Source organism: Betta splendens, chromosome 9, assembly GCF_900634795.4.
Source record: "Betta splendens chromosome 9, fBetSpl5.4, whole genome shotgun sequence".
NCBI lineage: Eukaryota > Metazoa > Chordata > Actinopteri > Anabantiformes > Osphronemidae > Betta > Betta splendens.
Genome location: NC_040889.2, coordinates 13,873,901 through 13,888,559, shown reverse-complemented (window position 1 = coordinate 13,888,559; position 14,659 = coordinate 13,873,901). Strand labels below are relative to the sequence as shown.

The 14,659-nt window shown below is 43.2% G+C and overlaps 2 protein-coding genes across 19 annotated transcripts in view; one reads left to right on the top strand and one right to left on the bottom strand.

Moving 5' to 3' along the window:
• The window catches only part of LOC114862007 (citron Rho-interacting kinase), a 32,257-nt gene extending 29,491 nt beyond the window's left edge, over positions 1-2,766 (bottom strand). For 3 of the 16 annotated variants that reach the window (XM_041072223.2, XM_041072228.2, XM_041072227.2), the window contains exon 1: positions 1,182-2,521. The gene's annotated coding sequence lies outside the window, so the exon portion shown is untranslated. Of the gene's footprint in view, positions 1-1,181; positions 2,526-2,655 lie in introns of those variants that run through there. The other 13 variants (XM_041072221.2, XM_041072219.2, XM_041072229.2 and 10 more) reach the window with 10 other exon arrangements.
• A 2,855-nt stretch (positions 2,767-5,621) lies between these two features.
• bicdl1 (BICD family like cargo adaptor 1) overlaps positions 5,622-14,659 on the top strand; it is a 16,544-nt gene continuing 7,506 nt past the window's right edge. For 2 of the 3 annotated variants that reach the window (XR_003786917.3, XM_029161844.3), the window contains exons 1-7: positions 5,622-6,487; positions 7,292-7,507; positions 12,388-12,504; positions 12,766-12,777; positions 13,936-14,082; positions 14,218-14,397; positions 14,485-14,659. The exon at positions 14,485-14,659 is cut by the window's right edge and continues 44 nt beyond it. Coding sequence is in view for 2 of the 3 variants with exons in the window: in XM_029161844.3 (XP_029017677.1) it covers positions 6,095-6,487; positions 7,292-7,507; positions 12,388-12,504; positions 12,766-12,777; positions 13,936-14,082; positions 14,218-14,397; positions 14,485-14,659 (1,240 nt within the window). In the remaining variant the exon portion in view is untranslated. The remainder of the gene's footprint in view (positions 6,488-7,291; positions 7,508-12,387; positions 12,505-12,765; positions 12,778-13,935; positions 14,083-14,217; positions 14,398-14,484) is intronic. The other variant, XM_029161845.3, reaches the window with a different exon arrangement.

Sequence of the window (14,659 nt, the reverse complement as noted above, 5' to 3'; positions counted from 1 at the left end):
AGGAGAATCAGTGTGGGCTTCTAAAGGAGGCTTTTGGGAAAATGACACTTGAGGATATGAAGCAGTGCAACTCTCCCTCTCATTACAGCTCACATTAGCATTGACATATTTCCTCTGCAGGGAGTTGGGTTCTTTTTGACTGTGCACAGGTGCCTCTCCTTCCTTTCCTTTTCCTTTAGTGTGCCTTCACAAACAGGTAACTGCATCATACCAAACACAAATGTCTGCACGTCCCTCTAGCCAGACATTTAACAATTTTATAGAAATATACTGCGTCCTACTGTATATATTGTCTGGTGTACAACCATAAAGCAAGCTACATGTATAAATTATGTAAATTATCTGATCATTGCACATGTAGTACATTGTATTAAGCATAATGGTTCCCTGTATCTATCAGTCTGTCATTTTCTTAAAATCAATTTGAAATCCCAATTTTTTTAATTGATATTCTGTTTTGTTCGACCTCAAAATTCTTGTCAGTAACATCATGTATGATCCAGCTAAATTCAAGCCATAAAGAAGCAAGCTCCATCCCTCTACCCTTGGCACAACCCACTGTTACCATAGAGATACAGTCTTCCAACCACAGTCTTTAACTTGTCATACTCTTTCCTGCTGACTTCATAGTGTCAGATTTCTTCACATCCCAGACAGATTCTTAAAGTCATCTGACATATGATTGCAGATAATCTGAGGATAAACTTTGTCTCAAAACTTCTGCAGTGTTAGCATTCTGCACATTAACCCGATTTCTGAAAGAAGCATGCAGTGATCTCTTTATGACCATATACTAACAGTGGGGAGTTGAAACCTAGGCAGTGACAGTCATTTGTATGAATGTACGATGCTACAGCATGCAGAGAGATTAAGAGAGACGATCAGACGAAGACAGCATTTTAGTGTCGTGACCAAGAATCCTGCTCACTCCTAACAGACAAGATGCAGCTGCTGCACACGCTCAATGCTAACTGTGTCTCTCCTTAGCCCATAAATCTTCAGCTGTACTGTCAGTCAAGCAATCAGGCAATAGTTACAGCAAGCTTAGATTGGTAAAATACTATGTACTGTAGCATTTCAGAGAAGAGCAAAGACCTTGTTATCATTGATTCCCCAACAAAGTCATCATCCCAAATCCCTTCTTATCACTGATGGGCTAAATAAAATAGTAGATTACTTACTCAGAGACCGCTACAGCTGACAGGTTTTCTACGAAGATCCTTAGATGCACTTCCCTGTCCAGTAAACCCGGTCATGTGGGGTCTCCCTCGGAAGCCACCAGCAGGAATGAGAGCTTCGCTGGTTCATCAAATTTTGGGATGTCATTCTCACTGGGGAGAAAGTAGAGTCGAGGGGAGAGGGAGATGCGCTGTGGCAGGGCAGAAAGCTGTGAGGCAGCAAGAGCGAACGGAGATTACTGCTTACAGACAGGCAGAGCGAGTGAGAGAGGGAGGGAGTAGAGGACTAAAGAGAAATTACACTGTAGAGTAATGCAGCAGACTCGCGATCACATACAGTAGAGAGCGAGGGGAAGCTCTCTCGTCTCTGTCAACCGCTTACCCTTACCATCCCCCCCAAATGTGTTCTTTCTCTCACTGTACTGCAGCAGCTGTCACTAATCACACTAATGTACTGTGTCCATCTTGATACACTGTGTTAACAATCAGCTTGCAATAGTTGCGAACTATTGCAACTACCTGGTAGCCAGTATATTAACTTGCAACAATGACACTGAGACAACAGTGCTATTAGAGTAAATGCGGCCCTGTTTTGCAAATAAACAATATACTGTAGAGGTGCAATGAAGTTATTGAATATGAATACCTGGTTGAAAGCAGAAAGCAGTACGAATGCAAGATGCATATGTTCATGTTTTTAAAACAAAGTTCAATGTTTCAAGTTTCATGTCTGAGTTATAACAAGCAGTTAGAGCAGTTAGAGATTCGATTCACAGGGATGTGTACAGTAGTTTTCACTTTTGAAAATTTTTGTCCTTCAGTTTCATTACATGGTAGTTGTTAATATGTTACTTTCTGATTTAAGAATTACTTTTTTAATTATTTTAAGAACTTCTCAGGTACAGCCAGAATGCCCCCCACCAAGAATATGATTATTCTTGTAAAGCAATGTTGTGAGAAGTGCTATTGCACAAAACGTGTCACAACCCAACAAGGTCCCAGTGTCTGCAACACTAGCTCAGGCTCACCTTGATTTACTTGTTTGTATGTTAATGTAAGCCAAGTGACACGTCACAGTGATATTGACTTGCAACATACATACTCTCAGTGACAGATTACACAGTAACAGATGGCAGAACCTAACCTGGCAAGCAGTACTACATCAGTGCAACAGAAGGGAACGAAATGCTCAGAAGGTGAAGGGACAACACTGTACTAGCGTGGATTGTTATAGTAGTCAATGGCAAAAAGAGTAAAGGGGCAGCATTCACTTATACTCTTGTGCCAAGACAAACACATGGCCTAAATTAAAAATTGTTTTCTACATTGACCCAGGATAAAGTCATCAGAAACCATGTATGAACTACAGAACAACCACTAACCTCTACAGGCACTTGACATTCTACAGTGATAAACAGCATACGAGAAATGCATACTATTACATAAAAATAATATTTTAATGTGTGAATATATTTACCTTTTATCAGACAGAAAGCAGTAGCATGTTAAAGATGCTCATTTAGTAAAACTCCTCAGTGCAATCACAGTGATGGCGATTTACTCACATCAGTATGAAAAGGGGTTTTATTTCAGTACTGGGCTGAGGCAAAGGCATCACGCTGATGTTACCTAGCAACAAGCTATTGCATGTGTCTCAGGCCTATTCCAGTTTAGTTTTAAAATAAAACATTCACATCTTTTTAACTGGGTGTTGCTCAATGCAACACATTCCAACTCATTTCTTCTAAATTGTCTGTTTATTGGCCTTATGCCTGCAATGTGCACGCACATTGTTAAAGCAATGTATTCACAGTAAGGCCATAATAAATGCTAAATTAAAGGAATATAGCAAATAATATTTTAGGAGAAACACTATCAAGTGGGGATTGACTGTTGATCAAAGGGATACCTCTTTAGAACATGCCACAAGCTTTTACAATAATTTACAGAAGGCAGCAGTGTAAAAACACTGCCATCCACTGGCAAAACACAAAAATCATGTTGTGGGTTCTGTCATGTTGGTATAAAATTAGGTCTTTCAGGGAGAAATACTGCAATCCAGAGGTTTGAAGAGCCTGGTTATATTACATAATAGGCAGATGAACCTAGCATAAGATGAAAAAAGGCAGAGTTGAGCCTGTGTGACTAAGAGATGACGTTACATAAGCACAGAACACTAAGTACAAGGAAGGCACTGCTCTAGATACTGTTCACAGTGATTATTAAACATTTATTGTCCAAGAAAATGTACTATTTTAACCCATTTTCTACAGAACAAAACATAAAAAGGGAGAAGAATGATTCTGAAGAACAGAAAAATATGAAAACGAGTCTGTTGGTGTCTGTCATAGACAGACTGCTAAGCCAGTTCTTAGAAAATAAATTTGCTGTTTTGCCTGGTTGTAAATGCAGAAGTTTGCTAACCTAAGTTACAACTGTTACAGCAGCAGACATTAAATAAATACTTGAGTCATACCATGATCTCAGAACAAATCATGTAGCTTTAATATTGTTAGTCACATAAGTAGAAGCAGTATTACTGTAGCACTGATCCTTGTAACATTTAGGATCATGGTGAATGTTAAAGTTGCATAGATTATACCATATGAAGGCTATTGATTATTTAGCAGTGACTTTGGGTATGTGACTGGTGTAATATTATTTCTTTTCCACAGAGGGAGACACAGTCCATCATAAAGTCAGACTTTACGGTGATGATGGTGGTATGATGGTGAGTTTTTAAATGTTTATGCATATCCAGAAAGGTCTATTTGTCATCTATCTGACTAACACTCTTGACAATTATCAAGAAATATAATTATTATTATTATTAACAAGCAATTATCACATTTGCTTCTCATAATAACAAATTGTTTTGTCCTTTGTCCGCTAAGAAATCATGAATAAGACGTAAGCTGGATAACAAATTATAGCAATAACTGTGAAAGCAACCTTCTCTAATACATGACATAAATCTTTGTATAGCACAAGGGTGTCTTTTTCCCCTCATATTTGATAATAACTCACAGGATTGCATTCATTTTAATAATGTTGGCAGCTAAATTCATTCAGATTAGTGGTTTTTGAAGCAGTGGTGGGTTTTAATGTGATCTGCTGGGTTGCCCCCTCTGCCCCTGAGGTTAGGCGTTGGTGGACCAACATACTGTGACCCACTTCCTTTGTGCTGCCACTACATCAGCTCAGAGGCTTTGTGTGTAATCATTCGTAAACAATTCCCTGCCCCCAATATTTGAACCTCATCTCCCCCCAACTAATGACAGACAGAGACAAACATACTGCTTCCTCTTAGGGCCTCTGATAAGAACATTAAGTTGTTAACCTTTACTCAAAGTAACCTAATGTTAACTGAAATCTGAAGTCTTAATGTAGGTCTCCACTCTTAATTAGCTGCTTCTCTACTAGAAGTGGTAAAAAACTACTAAAAATTAGTTGTAATAAATGAGAATAATAAAGTACAGTAGCTCAAATCTCTAGTGCTTTATCAACTTTATCAACTTATCATCTTTGAGATCATCCTTGTAAAGGTAGAGAAGTAAGAAAACAATGCCTTACATTTAAAAACATGACTGTTCTATTTTTCTAGTGGTAAAAAAACAAAACATTAAATATATACCTACGGGCCACCGTACTACATGGCCAGCATTATTAATAAACTTTATATAAAACATGTACATAAAAATGAATAGGTTATTCGTAAATTAAGCATTGTATGTTCAAGTTGGTGATAGTGGAAGTGTTACTTTAAATCTGGTGTAGTTTAATTAATTATATGTTTGAATGGGACTTGATAGCGAAGTTAGCTTGACGGCAGTCAGTTACCTGTAGCTCAGCAGTAAAGCTAGCTAGTTAGCAAACTGGCAAACGTGCCCAGTCCAGTTGTGTTACCTGAGTGGTGGGTGACATTTCCCAAAACTATTAAAACGGTTAACTGCCCTTACCCGTATATTATTTCCTAAGGGTTTTATAGCTTTACCAGCCGGTACTATTCGCAATTGCGCACGAGTAAAACATCGCGATAACTGGTGTAATCAGCATAACATGACACCTTTAATCACGTTAATGAAGGGCTATTGAAACCCCATTTTCACAGGGAAGACTATTTCACACAATATTCCCGAGTACACTAATATATAATATCAAATTAATATTTTACATCAGGCGGTTTAATACATGTCTTTTAATAATATTTTTAGACATATTTTATATCGTCGTCAGTTTATGGAGACGATTTGGAGGCCATTCCTGGTAATAGCTGGAACTTCAGTCGTACAGTTGTATGTTTTTATTTAAACTCTTCACGTGTTCATGTACTGGATGTCACAGATGTGTGTGCGAAAAGCACCGAAATATGGCGCTATCGGTTTTAGCCAATGGACTGGCCGCTTGTAACAGGTTACGGCTGGCGTCACTGCCGTCGCGGGGATGCGCATTTAAGAACGGAAAGGTTGAGAAGCAATCGGGACCGCGCTCATCCATTTATTTGGTAAATAGCTCTGGTGTAACAGGCCGATCATTATGGGGCACACTGGACCCCGAAAAGGGAAGGACCCTGATCGACCGACGACAGCGCATATCTTACTGCGGCGCTTCATACCGGGATAAATCTTTTGTGTATTCTATATTAAACGTCCACCCAGTGAGCTGCAAAGGAAGCGGCGTTTGCCGGGACCAAGTCAGCGCCAGATCCGCGGCCGGTCGGTGAAGTGGAGACTTGAGGAAACTGGGAAGAAAGCGGTCTACAACCTAACTGAATCAAGCTCCGATGTGCGAGGATGGTGGATGATTTGTCCCTCACGAGCCGGTCCGGTCAGCCCAGCCCAGTCCGAGCGGGGTGGGTTCATTCGGAGTGAAATCAGTCGACTCTTATCCGTTGGCTTCTCCATCGCCGGGCGGCGATGTCCGCTTTCTGCCTGGACCTGCAGACGTGCGCCGTGGTTTCAGCACCACTGGAGCTGGACAGCGACTGCATGGACCCCACGACCGGCTCCGCCGCTCAGGAGCCCGGCGGCTTCCAGGCACACCCGCTGCGGCACACCGGCTCCGGGGGCCTCGGCATGGCCTTGGAGGAAGAGCTGGCCATGCTCACCGGGGAGCGAGACGGCGAGGACGACCCGTCGAATCTGGAGACGCCTGCTGTGGGGCACAGCGCAGACCTACGGGCGCTTTTCCATCAAAAGGAGAAGGACTTGGTTCTAGCTGCTAAACTCGGCAAAGCGCTGCTGGAGAGAAACCAAGACTTGACCGAGCAATACGAGAAAATGCACAAAGATCTAAACGAAAAATTAGAGGTAAATTAAACATATAGCAAATGGGACTTAATCGCGTTGTAAGTCTACTTTGACTTTTCTCTGTTTTGCCCATAAATTGTCATAGTTAAGTTTGGGGCTTGGGAATGTAAACAAACTGTAGTCGAGTCTGTAGAACTTTGCATTTCCACTGCCAGAGAAATAAGGTTTCATCATAGCTATAATATAGTGACTACTGGTCGTTGTGATGTAAAAATCAAGTAATTTTTCAAAGGGATGCAAAGTCACAATGAGATTAGTTGCAATATAGTTTTAGTCATTCCACACAACAGTCGAGATGTTAATGTTGTTCTGTTATCAAACACACCAACATGTGGTCAGAGAAACCACAAAGACTAATCCCATGGCCGTCCAGGGCCTAGTGCAGCTCCTGTACATCTGTTCAAGCCTTTGATCCAAATTCATCCCACTGTTGCAGCTCAAAGAAATAAGCTGCCTCTTAATATCAGATTGTCCTAATCACTAGTGCTGTTACAGTTCCTGACAGGGCCTCATGTTGTTTGCAGACTTGTTGTGATTCTCTTTGATTCCTTCTTTCGTTGGAACATTTACCTAGAGATGAGACGAGTGGTCACACAGACGCCAGCTGCCTTAGTCCTGCACTTAACCATTAATACCAAGCGCCAGCCAAACATTCTCACCATCTAAAGAATACAATGTGTAGTCACTTAAGTAACTGCTGTCAGTTAGTTAGTTTAAATGACTTCAGATTGAACCAATTTCTGTGACAGTACTATGCATTCAATCCAAAGTTTGACATTGTCACCTCTTTTTTGCAACTTGCAGCACTTGGAGCAGGAAAAGCACGAGTTACGGCGACGTCTGGAAAGTCGAGAGGGGGAGTGGGAGGGTCGCGTGGCTGAGCTAGAGACGGATGTCCAGCAGCTCCAGGGTGAGCTGGAGCTCCACCAGGTCCAGCTGAGAGAGGCTGACAGGGACAGGACCAAGGCCATCAGTGAACTCTCCGAACAGAACCATAGACTTCTGGAACAACTCAGTAGGGTGAGGGGCAATGTACTTGTGTACTAGTGTGTGTGTGTGTGTGTGTGTGTGTGTGTGTGTGTGTGTGTGTGTGTGTGTGTGTGTGTGTGTGTGTGTGTGTTGTACTACTTCAAGCAGGCTGAATGGAAGATTTAATTAGTCTGGACTCTGAGTCACGCTGTCACATGACCTTAATGCTGCTTTGAACGTCCTGCCACCTTAACAGGAAACATTTGCAAATGTCAGTGTGCGTGTGTGCGTGTGTGTGTATAGTAAGTGTTCCTCCCCGACTTGGTCAAGTTCAAAATCACCTGGTTGATATTACATAAGGACCTCAACTCAGGAGGCTTCACCATCACTCAGGTTTTTTTAAATCTAGATTGAACCTGTCTCTCCTCAGCACCACACATATTATCATAACTCATCAATATGAAAGTACAGCTTCTGTGTCTTACGCTGAATAATTTGATTGCACCTTTATGCAATAGCACTCTGTATATTGACAAGTAATTTGAGTGCAGTTATGACCGACAGGGAAAAAAAGGTGATATAAAATAGATTGGCATTTTCCCATGAAACTTCACTCAATAACACGTCTTTGGCCACTAAAGCCAGTCTGCTTCAGGCCACTGGCACTGTCTGACAATAAGGCCTTTACAGTGAGTGCTTAAGTTTTAAAAAGTTGCACTGTGTGTTCATAGTTTATTACATTTAACTAGTGTCCCCCGTCCCTGCTGATGAGGCGCAGCCATAAAGTGGACACAACACAGCAGCTTTTAATCATTTACAAATGAGAGTTTTGGATTTTGGGATATTGATTCATAGATCAAAACGACCACTTTAAAAAGAAACCTAGTACACAGTAATGTAGAAAAAGGTCGCTTCACATGTTGTAGACGCACATACGACATGGGAAAGTGAAGCTGTATTCCTGTAGATGCCATCCACTCTGGGCACGCTGGCACAAGATGCTGATTGATTGAGCTGAGAGTGCTGATGCGTGTACCCTCAGCTGACTAATCCCTGCTAAGTGGCTCAACGCAGCATTTCAGTCGGCTCCAGCTACATGTCACAGGGCTGACTCTGCTTTTCATCAAGAGCAGGACGAGGTTGTGCTCTCGTAGCATCGTATCAGGCTAATCTGCAGTGTACTCCGTTATAATGCTTATATTTCATGATGCCTGTGAACTGTGTGCAGGACCAGCCCTCACAGGTGAAAAGCACCTGTGATGATGAGATCTGTTGCCAGGCACACGCTGCTCCAGCCGCGAAAACGTCCAACTCATCACTGTTGAGGGCAACTCACCTGTTTGCCGTCATCACATTAAATCAGCCTCCAGCTTCTGCCACTGTGGCAGCGCCGTCACTACGTTGCAGCCGCCGACGCTGCTGGACTGGTCAATCACTATAGATTGCTACAAAAGCAGGCACTTGGTAGAATTAGACGCCATTTATTGTAATTGAAGCCTGGCTGTGGGGACAAACTGAGATCTGAAGACAGATCTGAGACATAATTAGCTGTATCGATTCAGATCCCATGGTTTTGTGTGTTGAGTGGAGGGAATCAGGCCAGTATTGGTGCTCTCCCTTCCTTTGATTCTCCCCTTTCTTCTCTTTCTTGCTTTCATTTTGTTCCATCTGTTTGAGCTCAGTACAGTGGGATGTGACTAAGTATTGTTAACTGTTTGCAGCTGTAAGTGAATGGAGGGAATATAAACCTAGCCTGAGGAAACCCTGCAGTAGTGAGGCCACTGGAGGCCTGCTATTTTCATCAGCTCCTTCGTCTAGCACAGTCATTAACCCTTTAATGGAAACATCATAACTAAACTGAATCAGTCTAAATGTTGCCTCCTGTAAACTGGGATCTCTCTTTTAATTAATATGAAGGATCAAAGCAGGATAAAAGCATACATGTAGTAAAAGAGAAATTGTCTTTTGTGTTCACTAATTTACTTTTATGTCATACACAAACCAACCTTTGAGATGGTAATTTGTAAGAAAAAACATTTAGCCAAAGATTTAGATTTAGGTAAACCATAAGTTGCTGCTAGTAACTCAGCAATCCCATGTAACAGAGCCTATAATTGGCTGCAATGGCATGACCTTGAGAAGGCAGGGCACTCTGCAGGAAGTGATGTAGTAGATGCAACGCTGTGGGGATTAGGCTATAATCTGTGCTAAGACTGTTGCCATATGCGTTCAGCTAGGAACCAAAACAACTCCAGTCCAAGCTCTGCCTAATTAGTAACAGCAGGAAACTTAAATATATGAAACTTAAATATTTAGAAAATCTGAAAAATAACCTTGAATACACATATCATGGACCAGGCATGTTCAGCTCTGTGTGTCTGTGTGTGTGCGTGTGTGGGGTGGGGGGGGCTCCTAGCCCACCACCACTAATCTGATCAGAGTGGAGTGAACCCGCAGGGATGGGACCTTAGTCTAATTACATTACCCTCCATGATCTTAGGAGGACGGGGATCCAGCAACCCCCCATGTGAATTTGGGATCGTACAGTATGTTGCTTTTGACCTAACAGTGACGTGGCCACTGTCGCCATATCTCATTTTGGACTCAACAGAGTTTCACTCTTCCTTGTACAACTTCCAACTTGTATTGAACTCTCTCCCCGGACATCTGTCCAGCCTTTTTCCATTCACAATCGGTTGCTGAGGCACATAAAGGCACCCTGTCATCAGTGTCCATGAATGAGGCGTCACTGAAGATCTGTTACATAACCCTCTGAACATGGCCGTTCTCCATACGTCTAGAAAAGGCAGCACTCTGTGAAAGTGAATAAGGGAAGATTTGAGAAGAACTGAGACCACAGGTTGCAGCTCCACCAATCCCATTGCCCCACTGTTGCTATGACAACCAGAGTGACATGCAAATTGAAGCTTCCATGTTGTTCCCATGGGAATGTACTCTACAGTGTGGCATAAGGTTAACAAATAGTTAGAATCTAGGTTTCACCGCTAAAGACCTGTGATTCACCTAGACAAGGGCTGAATCAGTCGTGTTTTGAGTCTACAAGCATGCGCCCTCCACCGTCAACTATTTGCACAGAGTAAAGATCCTGCAAAGGAATGTGTCTCTCTGCTGAGCCCTACTTTGATGCCCCGGATTCCTTGGCAGCAGTCTGCTTTGCCCCTGTCGGTGCTGTTGTGCTGATAATGCTTGATCTGGGCTATCTGAGGAATATATGCACAGATTAAACCTCTGCAAACCAGGCGCTTTGCTGTTTAATTCTGACATCATCTCAGTCTGTCGGTTTGTCGAGCCAGTGGGTCAGACGTCACGTTACCACTGTGTCCTATACAGCTGTTTCCCACGGGGAAGACTGCATCATGACCCACATCTGGCCACTAAATACTCACCACTCACATTAATAGAACAAAATGGCTGTAGGTGTGAATGTGTTTATTTTTACAGTGCATTCTTTTACCCAACATCATCATTTAACTGTAGAGATTAAAAAAACTTTTAGGCCATGTGTCACCTTCAAAGGATGTGATTCACTGTTTGTTAATTGTAAGAATGGTCAGTTGCAGCACTGAAAGAGAGCTTCCATGCTGATGATTGCTCATGGTCATACTGCGATTTAGAAAGCTCCTTCCTCGTACAGTTTGTAACGGGAAGCTAGTAAAAGTAAAAGTAAAAGTGAGCTAATGAAAGTCACAGTCCTTGTTTTTTTGGTCTGAGGTTGATGAATTCAAGATGAGTTGTATAAAGCGTTTCTGTTCTATTGCAGGTCAGCGTGGACATAGTGTCCTAGTAATTTTGGAAAGGCTGAAACTTTGAAAAATACCTATTTATTTGATTAAGTGCTGAAGTCACATATTCAATTCAGATAAGGGACAGATTACGGTAAATAACAGTTTTCTATTTTTGTATGAACATTTGACTACTAACAGAAGTCGTATGTACAAGTGAAACAGTGGCAATACTAGTTAAGTACAAATACTACTACTAAGTACTGAAAAGGCACATATGATTATAGTTATGTCCATTCCATACCATTCTGTAAATTCGTATTATAATTAAAAGTAGACCAACACATCTGCAAAAGCGGCTGTTACAGGAACCCTCCTCCGTTCTCAAGTCTGCTTCCTTCTTGAGAAAATGTGGCAGTGAGCAGTGCCACCTACAGGTTGTTCTTCATACTGACGCAACAAGTTTTCTTCTTTTTTGTTTTTGTTTTTTGAAACACGAAAGAAAAGAAATTAAGAAGTTAAACAACCTTAGCACCTTCAATATTGGACATATTTTCTCCATAGTCAGTCTTCACTGTGTGGCTCATGGGACCTTTTAGGGGTTTTGGTTGCCATGGTACAGCGTAGTGATGAACGATGGTCTTCTGCGTGCAGCTCTATGCTAATGGAGTACAAGCAGACTGTGTGTGGCCTGATCCCACCTTTCCAATAAGCTCTACAGATGCACTGCGTCTGCAGCTGCTCCGTGCTTGTACAAATAATGAGCAGTGCATGTTTAAAGGCTTTTCAAAAAAGACCGTGACATTTTGGTAAAATTGTGCTTTTAGATGAAAAGCTGTTCACGGGAGCGGATTGGGGGAGTAACACTGCATCAGTGACACTGAATACACAGTAGACCCTTGAGCCTTTACAGTACGTGTCTGTGTGTTTTGTGTGTGTTGCTGCTATGAGTCACCTCAGTATTCTGGTGAGGGAACGTCAGCTAACAGAGCTGCTGTGCAATCTTAATATTGATGATATGAGATGAGTTGTTGGGTCACCATGACCGTGAACACTAATTAAAGGAGACTCTCACCAAATGGATCAATCACTCATTATCTGTTTACAGTTTTAATTTAGGGTTATTCTAACTTTCTGTAGTAAGTGACATTTAAGGCCATTCACCGTGTACTGTACTGTACGTCTCAGGCTGCAGAGGTGGAGAGGCAGCTGTCCACTCAGGTCCACTCATTACGGGACGATTTCAGGGAGAAGAGTTTGTCTACAAGCCAACACATGACACGACTAGAGACTCTGCAGGCCGAGGTAAGTCACGGTTTCTACCACCTGATCTCATTTATAGCACTCACGTATGTACATGTAGCAATTACTCTTCAAACCTTTTCAATTTGAAGTTTGTACAGTAAAATGACGCTTCCCTATCGATATACATGGAAATCAATGGAAATCAATTTATTCTGCTTTGATTCTCCTACGCTTTATCTTTTCATCTTTGTAATCAATATTTCATGTCTCTCCTCACTCATAACTACTTCCTTTACCTTCATTCCTGCTTGATTGGAGCAGCAAGGGCTAGAAGTGAGTGGTTCCTGAACAGCGTCAGGCTGCACGTTGCATGTGGCATTTTGACAAGTATTAGAAACAAGGATTGCACAGTTGTCTTCATTATAATAGCAACTGTTACCATTCTGTCCAAGAGATTTAGTAAAACAACATAATATTTATTTACATGGAAAACTGTTTCAATTCCACTCGTGGAACCGTAACACTGTTCAATTTCATTTCTCACAGTGTTACATAGCATAAGCGCTGTCTGTGACTCCTCCATGTTTATATGGCAATCCCTGTTTTCTTAAACGTGAGCATGCTGAATAATCAGTGCATGAGGTGTGGTGTGTTGTCAGTCATGACCATGCATGCCATCAGCCAGATAACTCATTTTGGAGCACAAACGCATTTTAGAGCATAAAAACAGCTGAGATTTCCCTGTAGCTTCTTCTGAAAGACAAGCAGAAAACACCCAGAGCGCAGCGCCTGTGCTATAATTGGGGGAAAAAAAGCTCCTGCTCTATATTTAGCTGAGATACTGCAATGCCTGGGTGCTCCCACTTTTCAAACAGTTTGCTTTTATATGACATGTGCTGATGACTAATGTTTTTGTGCCCTATTTGTGTGAAGACTACAGCAGCCCCAAAACGATCCAGAGCCTGGCAGCCTAAACGCTCGTACGGTTCTGAGAACAACTGATCCCCGTGTAAGCTCCTGCGCCGTGAAGTAGGTTACCAGATGTAGGTCAAAAGCAGGAGGGATGAAAATGAGCAAGATGTGATGGTTGTTTAATGGGGAAAGCTGCACTGAAAGGGGAAACCAATTGTTGAGGAGAGTGTTGCTGCCTTCAGTCCAAGGCTGCTGTAAACAAGAGGCACTGGGAGCAGATATCAATCTTTGTAGACACTAACGTATCACCAGGACATTCCTGAAGACGAGGCTGGCAACTTACGCCCCCTCCGCGCTAGGCAACGAACATTCTTCAGAGCAGTGGGAGTGCGTTTTAATCTTGTGCAAGAGCCCAGCGTGCCCCGGAGTCGGAAAAACAACTAAATGTAGTCTTTAACGAGGCCAGCGGCTGCCCGTCCGTCCGGCCGCCGTCAACCAAGGAGCAGTGCTCCAGTGTTTGGCCTCCTTCGGCCCGTTTCCTGCGGATGACTAACCGAGCGGCGCTGTGTGACCCGTTAGATAAAGATGCTGTCTGAGAGGAAAGTGGAGCTGGAGCGCCGGGTGCACGCCGCGATGGAGGAGAACGAGCTGCTGCAGAATACGGTGGACGATCTGAGAGAGAGGACGCTGGTGCTGGAGAAGCAGTGCCGCGAAAAGGACCTACAGGTACTGACCGTCAGGTCTTTGGCGTCACGAAGCCTTCTCTTTGCAGTGTTTGTCCTCCACAGTTTGGTCCTAGGAAGCATCTACGCTCCGCTCAGACACTCGGCATTTTCACTTGAGTTCAGCGCTTTGTTACAGTTGCGGCAGAACCAGATGGAGCTCCAGGAGGTTCAGATGTCCCACAGGCAGCTCACCTCGCGACTGGAGGAGCTGACGGAGGAGCACAGCCTCCAGAGCCTCCCCCCACATCCATCCAGCCTCCTGTGTGAGATCGAGCAGAGCATGGAGCAGGAGGAGCAGGAGCAGGAGAGGGAGCAGGTAGTTCCACCATGACCGTGAACATGGTCTCACGACTCCATTCTTACACTATGTACTAAGCAGCCCACCCACCGCCTGTGTGTTTAGCTGCGTCTCCAGCTGTGGGAAGCCTACTGTGAGGTCCGCTCAATCTGCTCCCATCTCCGGGGAAACGATGTCACAGACTCAGCGCTGTCCACGGACTCCTCCATGGACGAGTCCTCGGAGACCTCCTCAGCCAAGGACGTGCCGACCGGCAGTCTCCACACAAGCCTGCTGGAGC